This window comes from Phallusia mammillata, chromosome 8, assembly GCF_965637545.1.
Source record: "Phallusia mammillata chromosome 8, kaPhaMamm4.hap1.1, whole genome shotgun sequence".
Classification (NCBI taxonomy): Eukaryota; Metazoa; Chordata; class Ascidiacea; order Phlebobranchia; family Ascidiidae; genus Phallusia; species Phallusia mammillata.
This window is the reverse complement of record NC_137259.1, coordinates 14,269,973-14,291,188: the sequence shown is the minus strand read 5'-3', so window position 1 is coordinate 14,291,188 and position 21,216 is coordinate 14,269,973. Positions and strand designations below refer to the sequence as shown.

At 36.8% G+C, this 21,216-nt stretch overlaps 1 protein-coding gene across 1 annotated transcript; it reads right to left on the bottom strand.

The window, feature by feature from the left end:
- Window positions 1–256: 256 nt before the first annotated feature.
- On the bottom strand, window positions 257–16,323 carry LOC145204417 (uncharacterized). The gene is made up of 14 exons (XM_080076955.1): window positions 16,112–16,323; window positions 15,502–15,648; window positions 15,033–15,159; window positions 14,556–14,723; window positions 13,680–13,851; window positions 12,338–12,448; window positions 11,966–12,104; window positions 10,989–11,134; window positions 9,833–10,038; window positions 5,649–9,294; window positions 5,320–5,460; window positions 3,692–3,856; window positions 3,177–3,322; window positions 257–2,759 (listed from the first exon to the last, which is right to left on the bottom strand). The coding sequence occupies exons 1-14, from the start codon at window positions 16,152–16,154 to the stop codon at window positions 2,399–2,401; spliced, it is 5,718 nt and encodes a 1,905-aa protein (XP_079933081.1). The 5' UTR covers window positions 16,155–16,323; the 3' UTR covers window positions 257–2,398.
- Window positions 16,324–21,216: the final 4,893 nt, after the last annotated feature.

The window sequence follows — 21,216 nt, the reverse complement described above, 5'->3', positions numbered from 1 at the left end:
GAAATTTTATGAGTCCAGCGAACCGGTTATCATTGCTGCATGCATGGTTACTGTCAATGGACTTTTGTGATAGAACCGGCTGACAAAAAATCCACTACTGGTTATATCTACGAAAATTGCGAAGGGGTAAAACATAGTTCTGTACAATATACCAGGAATGGCATCAAAACAGCGATGTTCGGTACCGAGTACTCGGCTCGGCCCATCCCAACAATGTAGATAAATAGAAAATAGTTGTAAAACAAAACCAGGATACTTTTTGGCATGATTGCAAGCTTGTTGTTTTACACCAGAGAAAAAACAATAACATGACGCACAATAGGGGGCATAAAAAGCAAAAAGCTTTGTACAAACAAACAAAGATACATTCTGAAAAACAAAAACAAATTTTAAAATGTACAAAACTTTGTAAACGCTACTTACAAAAATGTGATAGTCTTTGGCCAAAACATGTATTTAAAATACGTTGTTTTTGACGTTTTAAACTGTGCCGACTGTTTATATGATTATAGCTTTTAATCTCGGCCCAAACATCATATAACTGTAAACGAAACCAAGGTGAACACAATACCTCTTTGCCAAATATAAAAACACATTTAAAAAATACACAAAGGTTATTGGCATGAAACTTAGACCCAACATAATTTTCAGGATATTTTCAACTTACTTATTAACGCCAGTTTAGGTTTATATACCTACTTTTTTCGTGTAAGTTTAGCACTGAAAAATCAAATTCATTAAAATATTTTAAATGCGACTGAAAATCAGTAGGTTGAAAAGAAAAAAATCTCTTTCTTTCAACGCAGAGAAAAGCTGAAACATTTTTAGCACTTTAGAGCCAAACAATTAAGTAACATTTTGACATAATCCTTTGGTGAAAACCAACGCACGCATTAAAGTACAGAGGAACTTGTAAAAAAGTTTGAAACATCAGAACATACATTTTTAACATATGCTACCGAATACGATATGTAACAAAGGCCGGGAATTTGCCACAATAATTTCGGTGAAACTTACAACACAAAAATTTTGGGAAACACAAAAACAGTGTTTCACAAAATATTTTTACAAATGAGCCAACACGTTTGCTTGTTGTGCACAATTAAGCAGCGCCTTGAAACATTTTGCGGTAAATATCGAAAAACGTTTGCCTTTAAATGTGTTCTTTTTTGTATGAAATCATTTTATTCACAAACAGATTTATAAATCGTCTTTCAAAACCAAACGGACTCATATCTGTTCTCTTAAAATTCTGAAACTATTTATAAAACAATGTTTAGAAAAAATCGTAAAACACAACTAAAAGCAAGCACTTTAAACTGAGCGGGCGTTAAAAAACATATGTTAGCAGATGGCACTTTAGCGGGTTAACACAAAACAGTGGAACACAAGGTTTGTATGCCTCAATTGACAGCACCAAGTTTTAGCACCACGTAAAAATACAGTGCTGAGTCATGCTTTAGCACCACGGTATGGTGCTTGAGTAATGTTATCAAAACGCTACGTTTATATGAATCCGAAATTTTCTGCCTAGGAGGTTTAGAAGGGCACAAAGAAAAACCAAAAACCAACAAAGCATGTTAGATGTTAAAAATATATCACAAAAATGTTTTAGAGGGATATAATATGGTTATTCACGCTTATTAAACAAACATAGGTTACTTTGCGATTCGAATACAACACTTCTGTGTTTTTTAAAACTGATAATTTGTGCTTTTTTGCTACAATATATGAATTGTATAGGCAAAAATGTACACCTTGCTAATTTTGCAGTAACATAAGAATTTTGGGTGCTTAAACTAGCTAATTAAAGTGACAACAAATCTTTGCATCACAAAAGACCTACTACAAGTAGTAAATACAAAAGTACAAGCTTGTTGTGGTTAAATCTGGTTCATGGTCTGTATATAATAAGCAGCGGTCTTCGGTTAACAATAAAATGTAGAGAAACGCAAGTTAAGTGCACGAAAGTGTGAGATCACACCTGTCAATCCGAGTTCCATAAAAGCGGTCATACGAAATATGTAAATTTTATGGCACCGAGTTATTAGTTACAAAATCAGTAACAACAAAAAAATTGCGGCACGGCACCAACAAATTGTACTTCCATTGCAACAAACATCAATATGAAGTAAAATCTTCTGCACCTGCTAAAGTTTTGCTTAAATGGGTAAAAAACGTAAAAATAAAAATCCCCCGTCAAGAGAGCCAACTTAAACGAGAGAAATACTTGGTAGCAGTTGCTGACGTCACTATCCATTCGCTCATCTAACCGTGACGTCACACAACTTAGGTTTCTGCCATTTTAACGCGCTTTGGAAGAGTTGATACACAAATGACCTGATACAAGTCGAAAGACAACGTAAAAGTGACGTCACAAAAATGATGACGTCACTGGTCATGGGTCTTCCTGGGCGGCTTCGGACAGACAAGGGTCGTTGGCACCTGATAACTTATCAGCTAGCTGTGTGCTGGACGATGTTGGACGACAAATTACTGAAACAGGAGTAGATGATTCGGTCGTTACCGCCGGCTCGCTTGTTGATCCCGAGCTACAGGGTGCGTTGGATGACTCTGCCGCATCGGACGTTTCTGTGTTGGGTTTGTCTGTGCTGGAAGGGGCAGGGCTCGTTGGAGGGTTGGACGTCGGTGGGGGAAATTGGAACACTGGTAGTTTCTTGATAAGAGCCGATTTGAGCAATGAACCACTGCTTACACTTGCAGTTGATCCTCCACGCTGAATGATCCCGAACGCAGGACTAACAGATAAAATTCAAAAGCATTTTAGTACCCAGATACTCAATGCCGGGTTCTAAACATTTTGAGTCAAAAAGTAAGTATTTTTTGCAAAAATATCACAACGTTTAGAACCAACATTGGATTGTGTTTTGTAGCACCTTTTTATGTAATAAAACTAAAACAGTCAGCCAAAACTTGTGGTTATTACAAAACTGCTCATAAAGATCTATCAGTTTTAACAATTCAATTTTCAATTGATCTATCAATTTTGACAATTCAAGATTCAATTCACCAACATAAACAAAACTGCCTAAAGAAAAACTTGAACAAAGTTTATCTGTTTTGGGTAAAAACATTCACAAAAACAATTACATGTTTCAATGAACAAATCCCATTTTATGTCAACTAAAAATGACATTTTAAACAATTTTACCCACCTTCCAACACCAGCAGGACTTCCAGTTCGAGCACCAGGTGCAGTCCCGAACCCCCTGGGTGGGTAAGGATACATCACCACTGATGGAGAGGGTGGGGTATGTTGGGACGGGCTTATAATGTGAAAGAACGTAGGTGTTTGGACTTGCTAAAAATGGAGAAAACACACATAATTAAAGAAAGAACACTATCTTTTTAGCAGCAATATGCAAATAAGAAGGCAACCTTTATAAAACAGTCTGTTTTCATGTGGTAAAATCAAACACAAGTTTCGTAAAAACAATTCCGCAAAAGTTGTTTTGTTGAAATAAATAAAAGAATCCTTAGAAAAGAAATTGGTGTTGGCTTCCACTTTTTTGCAAAGATAAATTTGTATGAATGACTAAGAAGGGCCACTTAAATGATTACTAAGTGTAATTTGTCCAGAAGTATTGAATATGCCCTGTATATTAATAACCTAAAATTCTACAATCAATGAACAGAACCTGCCCTTTTATAGCACAAGCAAATAACTCACCTGCATTCCTATTTGCCCTTGTTGCTGTGAATTGTTTGGGTTTATGCATATCGGTGCAACAACAAGAGGTTGGGGATGGACTCGCAAAGCTTGGGGAAGTCTCTTAACAGGAGAAGTGTTTTTACCCTGGCCTTGTACAACTGCACCCATTGTTGGGGTGATCACCTGTTATATAAGGACAAAACATGCCTTGAGTACATTAAAAAAACAAGGAGCTGGCATTTCCATATCTTATATTTTTTACACCATTTGACCCATCAAAATACACCATTTGACCCATCAAAAACGAATGGTACCCCGCATATGTATTTAAATATAGTTATAGTATAAACTCGTGAAATTATTTTCAGATGCAGAATGAGGAATTAGTAGAAAGCATCAGACCAAACTCACACCTACATATTGTCTATCATTTTAATGTCATACAAACAAGTAACAACAAAATATATGGATAAAAACAATATGTGTACACAGTGTTTTTTTAAGGTGTTTTGGGGGACCGAAACGGTCCCCCAAATTTCTCCAGCGGTTTCCCAAAATTTGGATTTTTTGGTATTTAAATGAAACACTTGCGGTCTCTTAAAACTACTTAGCGGTCACCCAAACCAAACCTTAAAAAAAACCTGAGTGTACATAATAAATTTTGGTTAACAGGTTTGAGATAGCAGTAAGTTGACACTGTTATAGGTTGGTCATAAAATAGAAGTACTATTCCAAGTATTGCATGTCTACCAATAAATACATAAATCTAAAACACATCAGTACAGTGATATTATTATGAGTTTAACTGCTGGCTATGGAAAACATATTTTTTAACTGTAAAGCGGACTTTTGACTGAAACAATTATTTCATTCAGAATGTTTCCACCAACTAGAACACTATGAACTTTTAAAAATACATTGTCATATTGACGGGCAATGCTTAAATGCATATATAGACACAAAACAACAAAATGCCATTAGTCAGTTATGATACCAATTGTTTTTGGTTTAAACGTCTGATTTATAAAATAGTGTTTTCACAACTTAAATGGCATTTTTATGCTTAGTTTAACTACTTTTCAAGCCTGTTAGTGCGTACCTGACATTAGGGATGGGCCGAGCCGAGCCGAGCCAGAACCCGAATACTCGGTTCCGAGCAACGTTGTTTTTAATGCTCGGTGCTCGGCCGAGCAGTTGCACAAACTGACCCGAGCGTTAAATTTGCATATTCATGCCCTGCTAGCTGCTAACATATGTAACTAGTCTTCTAAAGGGTGTTTATGAACAAAAACGAATGATTTTTCAAATGCACTATATGGTGGAAAAACGCATACTTTATGAGCATGTACAGCTTAATGAAACACCGCCGGCGACGTAAGGGGCATTGTAGAGCTAAAACTTAAAAAGGGGATTTTTTTGTGACGTCATAATGCACGGAGCGTACTCGGCGGAGCAATGAGCATTAAAGTGAGATGCTCGGTGCTCGACCAAACAGAACATTTGCAGTTTTGGCACATCCCTACCTGACACAAACGAATTTAGATTTGTTTGCTACAACTAACAAATATACATGTCCATAACGGTTTTTGACATTTAGAAACAGTAAACAAAATACAGATAACAGCACTAGTTCAATTTTCACAGACCTGTATTCCTGATGGAGTATTAAGTGGAGATTGGTTGGTTGTGTCAGTTTCTGCTGAATGGGAAGACTTGAGTGAAATAACAAGGTCACTTTTACCACCAGATCGTACTCGATGCAATGTTTGTTTGCCTTCATGGGGAATCTAACATACAAAAAAAGAAAATCACTCTCACATGAAAAACAGGCATTACATTATTCAAAATAAAGTGTCTCTAAAAGTAAAAAAATACATAAACAGTATTTCATATGCCATGGACCATCAGCCCAATAAACAAAGAATATCGGTTTTTGAGTGACATTACAGTAATCATACACAAGCATTTTGGTTACCTTTTCCTTTGTATCTTTTGTCTTAGTTTTCTTCTTTGTATCAGCATCACTGCTTTCCCCATCAGAAGGAGGATCAACTAGAACTGTGGGAATGGCTGATGGAGGAGCCATAGAATTTTCATCAGATAGATTCTTTCCATCTTTGGAAGAAGCTTTTCCATCCTCCTTTGACATCTTCACAGCATCTGAAGTACTCTCTTTTTCTGGGGAACTTTGCTTGGGGGTCTGGTTTTGTTGTGCAGCAATGCTGGGTTCTTGGAAACTAAATATGTGTGACATATTGGATGCTGAAATTAGACCAGCACTGTTAAGTGTTGCGCTGGGTGTAACAACTGCAATTTTTGATGGTGTTTGAAGTGCATCATCTTTAACGCCTTGTGATAAAGTCAGTGCTCGAGGAATTCTCTTTTCAGGCGATCGCTTCTTTTCTGAGTCATCCCCGTCAGCAGTTTTGCCTTTTTTTATGTCCGGAGGGGCGAAAAACACAGTCGGCGTTGAAAAACCAGTGCCAGGCATGAAAGTAAAAAACTGTGGAGTCTGTGTAAGACCAGAGGCTGAGATTTGAGCAGGAGAAGGTTTTCGAATCAATGATGATCCGACACGACTGGAGGGAGTCATAAAATTCTGATGAATAAACACTGGGGTGTTGAGCTGGGTGCTAGATTGTTGACCATCGTCTGTTGATGTTGGCGGAACAGAAAACACAGGAGTTATTCTCTGTAGCAATGGGGTTTGTAGGTTTGAAAATTGCAGTTGTGGATAGCTACTAATACTTGATAGACTTTCTTTGGGTGCATCTGATGGTTTGGACGGTTGAGCATCCTTGTCTTTTGATTGCTCACTTTCCGCTTTATCTGGTGTGTTTTCATCTTCAGAGCGATCAGTATCACGCTGCTCACTTTCACTTGAGTCATGCACAGATTTCGGTTTGATTTGCTTTCTTGGGGTGCGGCGACCCTTTCCGGAATCTGAATAAGTAACAATACCAGGCATAGCCTCGCTTTTGGTGTGATAAGCGGTAGGGGTAAAACCATCTTTTTTGTAATCTTGTGGAGTAAAATGATGAAATCTGTACTTCGCAGACTTATCAGAGCCCGATGCTGGTGATGGTTCAGGCTTTCGTTTCCTACTAATCGGTACAGGTTGTAATTCCTTCACTGGTGTATCATCGTCACTTGGCTGCAGTGAGCTTGAATGTGAAGGTGAAGTAATATCATGTGTTGGTGTATTCAACGGCTGTGTTGGCGTATTTAATTGATTTGGAGTATTAAGTGGTTGAGTTGGTGTATTCAAAGGCTGAGTTGGAGTATTTAGCGGCTGAGTTGGAGTACTCAATGGATGGGTTGGTGTATTGAGTTGGTTCGAAGGGGAAGCGCCTTGATTGGTTGGTGTTGTGTTTGGGGTTGGCGTTGTAAGCACTTGTGTTGGAGTTTTCAGCTGCTGGTTTGGTTGCTTTTCAGAATCCTTCACTGTAACATTCATATTGGTGTCATCTGTCCAGCCAGCAGATGGTAGACTTAACTCTGGCAGTGATTTTACATTGGTTAAGTCAACCAGCTCGCCCTGTAACAATGCATCTGGGATATACCCAAGTGAGGACGCACTTTCAAGGGGTCCAGAAATGCTCTTTCCAGGGACTCTCTTCTTTTCTGCATCCTCCGATTCCATCTCCAAGTCTTGTTGTTTTTCAGAACCATTGGGACTCTTGTCAGATTTTGCTTTGTCCACATCCATAGTTTGTCCCTGCAACCTGATTGCAGCCAAACGTCTACTAACATGAGCAGGTGGAAATCGAAACACTTGACTATTTGGTTTCTCTGTTGGGCTTGGTGTTCCAGACTGTGCCTCACTGTCACCAGTGTGGGTGCTGCTTGCAAGAGCTGCTGGGTTCGGAGTCAAAGCAGGCGTCAGCGGAGTCATAGGTGGCAAACAAGGACTATCAATTGTTGCTCGAAGTCTGTCGCGACTAAAGCGTTTTGAACGATTTGCAATTGCAGCAACTTTAGGAGATGAAGGCCCGGCCTCGTCTTTGTCATTTTCTGCCTCAATTGCAGTCAACTCTGGCATATCTTTTCCTGCAGCTTGTGGTACTTTTCCAGGACCTGGCAGAGGTGCCAAAGGTGGCATCTGGCGACGTAAGTCAGTTTGTGTTTCATTGCCGGGACCAGTTGCAACTTGTGGCACTGCTTCATTGGCATTTTGCACAACAGCAACAGCATTGGCCGTCTGTGGTACTTGTTTTGCATCTGTTTGTGGCATTGGCCATTGTACGCCCTGAAGCTGTGACTGGTCTGCCACAAACATTGCCTGTGAGGTGGCAGGCCATTGTGGAACGACTGCAAGTTGTTGCGGCCGAGAGGGAGGCTCGTAGTAACCATCAGCTGGCTTTCCTGGGTAATGAACAGTCGAATCTTGGTAGTATTTCTGTCTGTGATCCATATTACCATTGTCAGCAACAGCAGGCTCATTTGATTTTTCATTTGTGTCATTTGTAGCTTGTTCTTGCAAAGGAGCTGCAATCCAGCTCATATTGGGGAAGATATGACCACCCTGTGGCATAACAGCAACTGGAGTCAGAGCTGGTCCAAAGTATTGCTGCTGGATCTGGTTGCTCTGGATAACTCCCTGTTGTCGTTTATGGTCAGCTGCTTGTTGATGGTTATTGGCATCAGGATAATTAGAATCAATAGCTTGTCCAAATGTCATGTTCGCATCAGTCATGGGGAACATAAACTGCTGTGGTTCACCATTCCAACCTTGCATGTTCTTGTTATCTGCACCCTCTCCATTCTGGGTAAAATAGGGGTACATTTGAATGGGGGTTAGAGGCATACCCCTTTGCTTCCAGTTTTCAAAATCAAAACCGCCTTTATCTTGCCCATTTGGCAAAGCAGGGCTGAGCAAGAAAAATGATTGCCCAGAAAACTGGGAATTTGCTTCTTGTTCACCCTGAGCTACTTCAGGTTGCTGTGCTTGTGCTAAGAATAATGGAGTCATGCCGGTTTGGAAAAGTCCCTCTTGTGGAGGGTTGGCAGTACCTGGAGCAGCCAGATAATATGAAGGCTGGCCGTTTTCATTGAAACTGTTGTCCTGCAAACTCGCAATAAGAGGTGCTGGGTAGAATTTTGCTTGATCTTCTCTTGCTCTATAGTTCTGACCATAATTGCTTGGCTGGACTTGATGATTAGTTCCTTGCTCTGGATGAAACTGTGTGCTTTCTCTTACTTGAGACTGGCGTGCTTGTATAATTACACTGCTCCGAGTTTGAGCTTGATTGCTTGCGGTGGCATTTTTCTCGCCAAAGTTATTTGCTGCCATTTGTCCCGCATAACTTGGCTCTGGAACATTCTGGTATATCTCAGCATTAGGTGGGACAACTTGGTTTGAATGTCTAAATGCTTGTTGTATTCCATGTGTGTTAGACTGCTGAACGGTGCCAAGGTTAGCCAGCATTGTGGTATTGTTGTTGGCATCAGCAATGGGATACATTTGCTGCAATCTGGTGCCTTCCTGTTGTCGAGCAAGATTTTGGTATGCTGTTCCATTGTCTGTGTTGAATGTGGTTGTTGCTGTGGAAAGGATTGGTGGGTACAACAGCCCATGGGGTGGATTTGGGGTGCCAGTTTGTCGGAAATGAGAATCGAACCTAAAAAAGGTGGTAAGATAACCAACAAATCGCCTTTAGGCAGCACAAAGTAACAAGCAACTTGAATATAGTTGAAAATCAAATCTTTCCTTATTAATGAAATTTCCTAGCAAGTAAAGCAAATAACTGTGACGATTCAGGGTCATTAATTCATGACTGAAGGAAATTATAAAATATCTCCATTTGCAGTCATGTAAGACAGAGGAGTTTTTCATGGTTGGTCTGTATGTGTGTGTAATTTTGCTTTTATTACTGGTTTTATCCAACTACTCCATATTTTTTACTACGTGCTTTTTAGACACTGGCATTGTTTTTAAAAGCGGAATGCATTTGTTTTGTAAGACAACAAATATGCAGCGACTGATTTAGTGTTTTCACTTAAAAATTTCCTGATATTTGCATACAGATTTTAATGCAAAAAGCAAGCAAAACTGACCTTTAGTAAAAAAATAAAAAGCAACATAAAAAACACTCTTAGAATTACATGTTTTTGTTGTGTAGTGACATTTGAAACAATTAAATAAAATCTAAACCATGCCTGTTGTTGTTGCTGTTAAGATTGCTGATTTGATTATCACTCGTAGTTGTATCATTTCCTCTTAAATTGGCCCTTGCATCATAACCAGTCGGAAATCGATCGAGGTGATGAACACCAAAATACTCTGTGTCTTTTTCACTTTTGGCAACCATTTGTGCTGATGAAGCATGACTCTTCACTTTTCCAGATCCCTTGTTGGCCTTGTCCTGTTCACGACACAAAGTTTAAACATAGTAGAAAGGGGACTTTTTTGACATTAATATCTTCACCTTTTAAAAAAATAGACAAAGATAGCAGCACTTTTCAGATAAATAGATTTTGCAATACACAGAGTTGTACTAAATAAATATTGGCAAAATTGTTCTGTTGCTTGATATTTCTTCTCACTCACTCTTATTAGCTTTCCTATGCTGAGCTAGGTGAATCACATACAAAGGAAGTAATACAGGAATTTAGCAGGAACTTGATTGCTTCCGTTTACTAAAGTGAATTGGAGATAACAGGAAGGCTGGTAATATTACTAACGAAAGCAGATGACTAATAATGTGCATGCATATGTATATATTAATGAATAAGGTGATAACTGCTATCAAGTATTTTGATCAATTACATTTCAGGATGTCTTAAAATGTATTCAATTTTCAAGATGTATAAAATAGCAGTATGTTTATCTAATGTGAGTATTTGTTTAATTGGGCTTACAAAAGCAGCTGAATAAAATTTTGAGAACTACCGTATTTTACGGACCATAAAGCGCACCCGATTATAAGGCGCACAGTCCATAAATTGCTTTGATTAGTTTTTTGTTCATACGTAAGGCGCACCGGGCTATAGAACGCAACATATTTTAAGGAGTATGGGTTATAAAAGTTTACTTGTTACATAATAAATGTAAGCAAGTCACAATAGTACAATGAGCAAAAGAAAAAATGAGTCTAGTGAATATCACAGTTGCTAGTTGCTTTTACCGTAGTTTATTGTGTAAGACGGTGGTTTATTTATATAATAATAGTATCGGTACTGGAGTGTAGGCAATAAAGCACTACTTGATCCATACATTAGGCTTATAAGGCGCACGATCAATTTATGAGGAAAAAAAAGGATTTAAATTGCGCCTCATGGTCCGTAAAAAACGGTAATATAATTTTGCTTTTACCTTCCAATATTTCTTTAGTCCATGCTCAGGAAGACTCTTGGGGTCTTTCTTTAAATGATCCCGAACTCTACGAATCTTTTTGAAACTGCATCCTGTTACCCAGTGGACGAGGTTTTGGCAAAAGCTATTTTGTCCGTCAAGTGAAGCTACAATGTAATAGACAACAAATAACATAATTATTTGTTTGTTGACTTCACACTTTTGTTTTATTTTCTTCAAAAACAAAAGTTTATGACTATCGTTTAGCATAGTTACTGACATGGCAGTTTTATTTAAAATTGTCACAACAGCATTTGTGCAGCATTGATATACTTCTGCTTGATTGTGGCCTTTGACTTTTTTGACATAAAAAACCTTAAATAGTTTAAAGGTTTATGGTGACATGAGCCATAACCACAATTTTAAGGGGTTTTCTGTACGACGTTTGTTACTAAATGAATTTACACATTCTGGTGTGGGTCGCGTTGTGTTAGAAAACCTCCAAAGGGGGTCGCAGAGTAAAAATGGTTGAGAAACCTTGTTTAGTATGAACAAAACATTTATAGCACACAAACTTTTGGTTAAATAAAAACATAGCTGGTTTTGGTCAGTGACACTAAACATGACTGTTTTTTGTTTTAAGATGTTCAACAATAATATAAGCTATTGCCGCTAGGCATAATATCAAGTTTATAGAGCTCTTCTGGGAATTGTATTTTTATTCTGACGTTTCAATGTCCTATACGGGTCGTCTTTATGAGGGTAAATAACATTGAATGTACGTAGTACAGTGCACGACAAACATAGAGAATTAAACGCAAGCACGTCACAACGCAATGAAAACACTGCATAATAACGAATGATTGGGCCTCTAATCTTTGAGCAGGTACCTGTAGCATACTGAACTATGCGCATTCAGTGTCATCTACCAATTGCCAGAAGAGCTTTATCAACTTGATGTTCAACATTTATCTGTAAAATTTCTGAATATTTTTTACCTGAAGCTAACAAAACTTCTGCTACAATCTCTTGTGCCACCCGCTGGCCACTTCCTTCCAATCGTTGTCGCCAGTTGACAATTTTATCAAAATGTTGTTTGACCAACCAACTGATGCAGTTGCGACAACAACACTGGCTCTGGGTTATAACAAAAGCATCAGAAATGTGAAGTTGATTCAAGATTTTATTAAGCTACATTAATAATACTGAATAAGGTTGCAATAAATCCAATTAAAAATCCCATTTAAAATAGAGTCATATGTCAAAACTTAGTTTTACATTAGACCCAATAGTTTTACATTGAACTTTGTCAATATATGTCAAAACAAAGTCTACTTCATGTAAGCTTGATCATGTATTTTGTAACTTACACTTCCTTGAGGATTGGTAGCCATTTCACGCAACTGTGCTAACGATATAAGATGTCTTGGGACTTTCGAAGCCCGCTCTGCATTATTTGTTGCCACAAGTCGTGAAGTTTTCTGCAAGACAAAATCAGATTTAAACTGTATATATTGCATATTGTGCTACTCTTTGTAGTAATTAAGGTATGTTTCGTGCAGATTGACAGTAAAATCCACACCTAAACACCAATGGAGGTGAAGGCACAAACATATAAAAAAAGTAAAAAAAATGGTAAATTAAAAAAACAGTTTAATATTCACACGTTATTAACGAATGTAAATTTTGTGTCTCTCCATAGCACAAGTTTCAAGTTTAACAAAAAATCAAGGTATAGGGATTGGAAAATATATTGAATCATAAAAATGTGCTAAACATATATTTAAAGTAATATTAACCTATGCAATGTTACAAGCCAACAAAGCAACTTAAATTGGAGTCAAGCTTGCAGTCTGCTCTAATCAACCTTTAGATTATTAGCCACTGGGGTGATTGCCAACAGGTGCTTGACACAAAATCAATACATGAGGTTAAAAAATACAGAACCTTAAAATAGGAAAAGTAAACAAATATGAATGCAGTTTAAATGCAATCCAATCAAAATCAACACGAATCAATAAGTAGCATAAAAAAGGAATGAAAAAGATACAGCCAAAAAGGTGTGCTACTTTTTTAACCCTCAAAACAGCAATTTAGTGTGTTTTATAGACCTAAGCTGGCTAGTATATAAGAGCATGTTTGAAAATTTAAGTAGATCCTGGCACCTGATTGGTGACTTGCAAAAATCAACATTGCTGCATGCTTTTGACAGACGTACGCTATTTAACACTCATTTGTGGATTTATCAGTGTTATTTTTCCATTTGCTGCCAGGCACTCATAAACTAAGTACAGATTAATTGAAACAATTTGAATACAATAACGAACAATTTACCAATCTATATGTAGACAAACTAAATTCCAACTACTTCTGTATTTTTTAGTTCATTACTTAACTATTTGGACTTATTATTGTTAAATGTTCATTAATGACATATTTTTTGTTGATCAACCACCCAGCAATGCAATTGAGCATATTAAACCCTAAAATCTGGCTTAAACCCTAAAATCTGGTGCAGTACAAATAAGTAGCATGCAAACTAAGTCAAGCTTGCTATAACAGGCTTAAGAACAGTGTTTTGCATTGTGACTACTCAAGATTGAAGTGCTTGGGCAAAAATGTGAGGAATTTGCATAATCTAATCCGATCTACAATTAGCTGAATATTTTAATCCCAACATGTCCAGCAGACACCATAGGTGTTCAATATTACCTGTGGATTAGTTCTTAGTTTCTTGTACAAAAAGTTGATGGAATATCCTAGCAGTTTTTGTGCTGCTTTTTCGCAGAGCGAGTATTCGTTTCTTAGTAAACTGCGCTTGTCCAAAACATAATCTTCATATTTCTTTGAGCGTTTTCGGCCATTTCCAAGTCCAATCATCCCTCTGGCATTGGAAAAATATAGGTTATACATAGAACATACAAGTGGCACACAGAAATAAATAGTAATTAGAAGACATAACCAAATACGCCATTTTTAAAAATATATTTCTAAATATATATACTTAAAGAAAGTTAATCAATCTGCACATTTAAACATGGATTTGATTTCTTTGTGGGCACAAGTTTCTTAAAAAGACAGAGGTTTCCTAACCTTAACAGTGGCACAAGCACCAGTTTACATTTAAAAGTGGTTTATTGCATAGGTGTGAAAAACTTGCTGTTGTAAAATCGTAAAGTGCTTGTTAGAGTGATAACGCTTTGTCACACAAATGTTAAAACACAGTGGTCAATTTAAACCACAAAATATTTGCACGAATAAAAATAACTTGTGAGACATAAACCAAGTTTAAGTCTGAAACAGAGCAATGCTTATACAGCAATCTCATAAAAGGTTGATATTATATAGATCTACGTCCAGTGTTTGTACTAACGATAGATTAAATTGTACTCAACATGTTGGAAACATATATTGAACTTCATAAACCTATCCAAAAGTCCAGAAGGATCATAATCTTAGTTGTAACTAGTGATGGGACGATACCAAGTTTTGAAACGAGTACCGATGCCGAGTACCACATGTATATACCTTCGATACCGAGTACCAGGTACTCGTCCCATCACTAGTTGTAACACTACCTTGTATTACCTTAGCTCTTTGAGTGGTTTTCCATCTGCTCCTTCTGAAGCAACACTGTAACATTTCTCCTTTTTTAACTCAGCTGATCGATGAAGAATCTCAAGAAGTTCACTGGCTCTCGAAATCTGATGATCACCAATTGATAACTGATCACTGTTGGCAATTGTTTCTTCATCCCTGGAATAGCAAAAACAAAAAGGCCATTAAAAACCGTACCAGCGCCTTAAGTAGTATTGGTAAATATAAGTTATATATTGGAGCAAGTCAATTACACACTCAGTAAAGTTTTCAGTTATCATAATAAATATTAAGAAACACGTTTGATTGACAGATCTTAAGTTTCAATATTCAATAAAAACTGGGTTTACGAAAGAAACTGAGTGTCCGAGTTTGCATCACAATGAATAAACTGTTGCTGCCAGGCATAATGTATCAACAAATTTTTAGCTCTTCAATCAGTCTTTATATAGCCATCACAATATTTACTTGTCTTTGTTTTGGCCGATATGTAGGTTGGGCATCGCATTGTCCTTCCACCCAAGTCCAGCAATAATGTATTTTCGAATGCAGCCGCAAGGTTTGCCGTAAGTCACACAACATTGAAGGTCTTGGGCTAGTAGATAAAAACACATAAGGTAACACTCAAATTTATCAACACAGAAATATATATAATACAAAAACTCAATCTGGTCATGTTTAGTAATACAGTACAGCCAAACTCATCCAAATGAATTTCAGAGGTAAAATACCAGCTATTAAAAATTATATGTGTAAATTTCATTACTATGCAGCAGCACAAAACATGAATAATTAAAGTATCGGTTGGGTTATGATTAAAGCCTATGGTTAAGTGCTTGAATAACAAATGAATTCTAAAACATCACCAAAGACATGATTATGAAAACTAAAATTGCAGAACAAAATGTGATTACAGCCACAACAAACATGTCCTTACCAAGTGGGTCATTAAGCAATCGAGAAAGATGACTTGCAAAGAGATCCTGGACCCTTGTATGAATATTGAGGCCGATTATGTCACCTTTGCCTGCCTCAGACTTCACCGAGGCACCTGCCGCTCTCATCTTGTTTCTTCGATTTCCACCTGCAGCGCAAGACAGCAAGTAAATGAGAAAGTCTGTTTTCTCACACAACACAATTTCGTGCTATCACAACAAGCATCAAGAAAAAAACAATAACAAACTATTGCGTGCTTAAGTTGACAAGATTTGCTACAAACTCATTTTATTGGTTTTGACAAATTCAACCAATTGACTTGATCCAACTAATAATTTATACAGGCAATTTTTACAAACTGAAAAAAAATAGGCTGAAAAATAATCTTAATTCTAGCAAACAACCAATAAAAAAAGTAATAAATTTAAATGGTAAATACAATGCTTTTCATAGGATCTATTCCTCTAATACTAGGCATGTTAATGTTAATGATCAGTGATCACTGAGTCAAACTTTTTTAGTTGACGAACAGATTATGTGAAAACCATTTATATTTGCCCCATAAAAGAAAAGAGGAGCAAAATTATAGGTTAGAAACGACATTAACTTACCTTTCATGGTAGATGAACTTGGTCCTTGACCTGCTGTAGCCATATTAAATTCACTTTCTCCTGTATGTGTGTTTCACAAGTTTCTGCCTTTGCTTATCCAAGCAGAACTAACATCACAACATGTAACGCCAAGGCATTTTTCTCACAAATATCTACAATTTAAGTCCATGTGTTTTCTAATGCAGTAAGTTAAACATTCATGCCATATAATTTCTACTGCAAAAAAATGTCAAAATTAAAAAATTATACCTAGGCTTTCAATGCACACACTAATTATTTCACTAAAATACCTAAAATATTGACTGTTATATTACCAATATACAAATTCAATGGATTACTGCTAAAAAATCAATTGATGTTTAACATCCAACTCCATTCATCTTTTGGGGGGGAAACTTTTATAGTATGTAAATAATTTGCAGAGTCAACAACAAAAAATCCTCTAACTCCGAGCTCTTCAACCTGGGTCCCGCAGAACCCTAGGGTTCCGTACAACCCTTTTAGGGGTACCATGAACTTTAAGGGTTGGCTGGGGCGTAGCAATTCGAACACAAATGATTCATAGTTGTTTCGAACAGCAAGCTCGCCTGTGCAATATTGTTAACCTTTGTTACATCATTAATGAATTGTGACGTAATAAATACAACCTTGTTACACTCTAGCTAAGTTGCGAGAATAATGTAGAAACAACTGATCCAAATAACACGGCAATGGGTTTCAGTTAACCGTTTAATTCAAGTCAACCTTTGTTTCAAGTCAACCTATGTGCTTTGGATGTGTATGCATATTTTTTCTTTGATGTAGTCTACTTGTATTACATACATTCATTAAAATTATTTTATGGGGGTTCTGCAAAGTTTGACAAAATACCTTAAGGGTTCTGCGTCACTAAAAAGAGAGAAGAGCACTGCTCTAACTGGAAAGCTTCCCAACCCTGATGTAGATTTTTTTACAATTCATGGAAAATCCACAATGAATCAATAATAACAATGTTTCTTCAAGTTTACTTTTTTATAATATAGTTTTCTTCCAAAACTTAGTTGACATATAGTAGCTACAGTTCATATTTTACTGTAATTTTAAAACAGATATATATTTATTTAAAAGCAGAATAGCCATTTTATAGATTGGGTAAAAAAACAAAAGACAGCATATACATATATATTTTGCCTAAATGGACATCTTTCCTCAGATAAGTTTACCTGATGATGGGGTTTACTAATGTCTGAATAATCATAGTTGACAGTCTTCATGTTCAAATCATTAAGGTATATATATTTATAGGTGTGAAAAACATCAAGGTATAGGCAAGTATTCCCATACAGTAAGGTATAGGCCAGGAAAATCAAACCAGCAATGAGATTCAAACTAGGGTTCCTTCCCGGGAATGTCTCGACGGGAAATTCCCGGGATTTCCCGGCAAAATTACGTTCCCGATTCCCGGGAAATTTGTTTCGAATTTCTGGGAAACAGACAATCAAGCAAAAACTTATGAATTTTGGGAAAAAATAACGGAAATGTTCAAATTTCTGCTAGCTGTTACCAAAATACACTGTTTTGTAATTTTAATGATAAAGTAAGTAAGCGTTTTTATACGAGATGTGAAGTTATTTTTGCGAAAATGGGCTACCCAGCGGTACTAGAAAAAAACAATTTATTTTTTGTAATTTCTGAATCTTGTTTACGTTAAACAATATTGCAAACATAGTTTTAATCGACAAAATCATGGCTAATTAGTGCCTCCACCAAAAAAACTAATTTTAGCGGTTGCAATGACAGAATTATCCACGAAAAATCGGCACATATTTTGGTCGGGAAACCGGGAATTCGAGGGAAATGAAAAAATTATTTCCCGATTCCCGGGAATTAAAAAATCCGGGAAATAGAGGAGCCCTAATTCAAACCAAAAACAGGAGCCCACCTGGAGTTGCATAGACTTCACGACTGATACTAGTCTGTTTATCTTGATTTGACTCAACAATATATATTTAATATCAGCTGGTATAAAAATATTTTATTCATTTTGTTTCTAGTTTTTACCGACAAAAATAGTTTATATTCTGTAAACACAAATTCCTTTAATCTAAATGTGAACAATGTGCACACTTTTAGACACAGATAGTAGTATAAAATGCAAGAATATTATTGAGTGTAAAATTTCCTTCCAAAAACAAAATAAACGTATAGTTCCTAAAATTCTACAAACAAATTTCTAGAAATTCCACATATGCAACAAAACAATAAATTTTCATGACATGCTTGGTCAATGTCATTTTCACAACAAAAAAATATCCCGTTTTAGAAAGTTTTGCGATGTTTATCTGTTATTGTACATGTAAATAAGTGAAACAAGTAAATTTATACATACACAGAAGTAATATAGAGTATAAAACTTTGTATTGTGGTAAAAAACATGCCAAATCAAAATGATTCTGTTTAAATTTCAGCCAAAAAATATTTTTTACACAACAACCATGCTAAGTGGAATTGCTTTTTATTGTCACAATTGGGCTATAGAAAAAAGTATTTTTAGTTTTACAATGCTTTCTGACCGAATCTGATAACTCTGTCATTATTAGTGTTAATGCAACGACTAAATCTGATCAAACTGAACGTCACAAATGTTGAGCGATTTCAATGCATGATACAACCTTCATCGTAAAATAGTTATTAACTAAACACCAATCATGTATATGCAAAGACTTTGAGCCATGATAGGCTTTATTTGTGACACATGCTACCTACTTTAACAACAAACAAAACACACAACTTTTCCAAGATATTCCGTCAACAACCCAAGATCTCGCCGATTGTATTTTTCGTCAACTACATCCCATGAGCCGAATGCAACTTACTATTCCAAGAATTATAATTTTAGTTGTTGTACAAAATTTTAAATAGAAATTAAACAAATCTTTAATAATTAAACTAAATGTCAAGGTATCCCGACTTAATAAAATCATCACAGAACCTAAATAAACACATCCGTTTGTTGTCTTGGCATTGCCGTTAAACAAGATGTCATGATTTGTGACCGATTTTACACATTTTTTGTCATAAATTGAAAAACGGGGCATACATTGGGCATTCGAAACTGTCGCACAAATTAGTGCGTTTGCATCTTTAACCAGATTGCGTAATCATGAACAACCCGCTAAAGGTTATTTCCCAGCTGTAGGTTTTACTTTGACGTCATAATGCGATCGAGAGTTTAAACAAAAAAAGATGAAACAAACGCCCTCAATGAACCGCCAGTTTCTCCTAAGTATGGCGACTGTGTTCAAAGATGTGTATTGAAGTTGTTGTACGTTAATTGTGCGGCTTAAACCGTACTTTTCCGTTGAACTATTGGTTAAACGTGCGTTACAGAATGGGTGATTGCATTGCTTACCAAATAATATAAATAACTATTACAATCTTGGTTGAAATTAGTAATCTTTAGTATAGGAGCACGGAGATTAGGCTATACATGATACTCATTGGTAGGGACAGAGTACAACCCAATAATGTGTTTTTAACGGGTGCCTTCGAATACTAAAGGTGCGCTACGTGCGCTTGGTAACCTTTTTTCGTGCAACGTAACTTAAAAACTCATAATAGGTGCGGCGCGTAACTCGAAAATACTGCAGTTAGCGTTAAAACACGCTTATAATGCTGAAAAAGTGTTACGATGGTCCTAACACACACCCAAAACCTAAAACCTCAAACTTAAGACCCTAAACTAAAGCCTAACCCTTACCCTAATTAAGCCTAAAGCCTAAGCCTTTAATGCAGTACCTACAGCATTTTTAAGTTACGTCGCACTAACTACGAGTGTCCTCGCTTCAAACAAGGTCACCTGCACTATTTACGAGCTTTGTGGCATTAAGACGAGTTACCTGTAGTATAGGCCTACCAAGCGAAGTATCTCGCGGACAAAGCGCACCAAGTGGACCTGCAGTATTCGAAGGCACAGTTTTAACTACCAGCTCTACGTGGTTTTCATTATGAAAACCCACATACATGCCAAGATGGGCGGGTATGGCAAACAAGGAACGCATTGAAAATCCGCTTTGAATGATTATCACAAAACCTTAACAAATATTTCATGAAATACTCCTTCAAGACAAAATGGCTGTTATACTAAACGTAACCAACGCATGGTTAGCGGCCTGAGCACCATTTATAGTAGGAGTGAGCCGAGCCAAGCCAGAGCCCGAGTACTCGGTACCGAGCGTCGCTGCTTTTGATGCTCGGTACTCGGCCGAGCAGTTGCACAAACTGACCCGAGCATCAAGTTTGCATATTTATGCCCTGTATACGAAATTATTGTCAGAAAAGATATCCAAGAACAAAAATCACTGTTTTACTCAATGCGTCAGATGTTGGAATAACGCGTGTTTCTGGGGTCTGTATAGCTTAACACATCGCTGGTGACGTAAAGGACCTTGGAACTCTACAAAACTGGCTTGGAATTAAGAATGTTTGTGACGTCACAATACACTAAGGGTGCTCGACCAAATAGAACATTGGTAGTTTTTGCAGCTCCCTAATTAATAGTTTAGTTTAGAAGGATGTTTATTGTGAAACAGTGGAACACAAAAGTCCATGAAACAAACATAGTTCAGTAGCAAGTTTGTGGAGTTTGGTTTAAAGTTTAAACAACACAATGATTAAGAAATCTTAACAAAAATGTGTGTTGGTGGGAATCACAAAAGCTTCTTTCTGCATACACAATGATTGGCGCTAAAGCACTTATTGCACAAGCACGACTGCATCGGTTGGTGTGAGTATTTGAAGGACGTTGCAGTTGTGGCGGAATTTTCATGTTAGCCTTGGTTGGAAAAAATTCCAAGCTCAAAGCAGGTTTGTAAAAGAGCTTTGGTTTGTTACTAATACATAATTCAAAAACTTTCATGTAAAAATTTGAAAAGTTTTTTTCAGTTGTTTCAATTTGTCTGTCGAAAGACTTTACAATATCACGGTCTAGGCCACAAAGCTCGTTAGCGAACCCGCTTCGTTGGTGTGTTTGATAAACCATTATGAATTACTTCTTAGCAATTTACCACAATCAAAACTACAAAAGTGGTCAAAAATCGTATAAATAACACAATGATTTCATAACA

Excerpts from the sequence above, each read along its gene's own strand:
- LOC145204417 (XM_080076955.1), bottom strand. The coding sequence starts at position 16,154 with ATGGCTACAGCAGGTCAAGGACCAAGTTCATCTACCATGAAAG. Across the intron at positions 12,449-13,679 it reads AACTAAGAACTAATCCACAG|AAAACTTCACGACTTGTGGC; the intron begins GTAATATTGAAC and ends TTTGTCTTGCAG. Across the intron at positions 3,857-5,319 it reads ATACTCCATCAGGAATACAG|GTGATCACCCCAACAATGGG; the intron begins GTCTGTGAAAAT and ends CTTATATAACAG.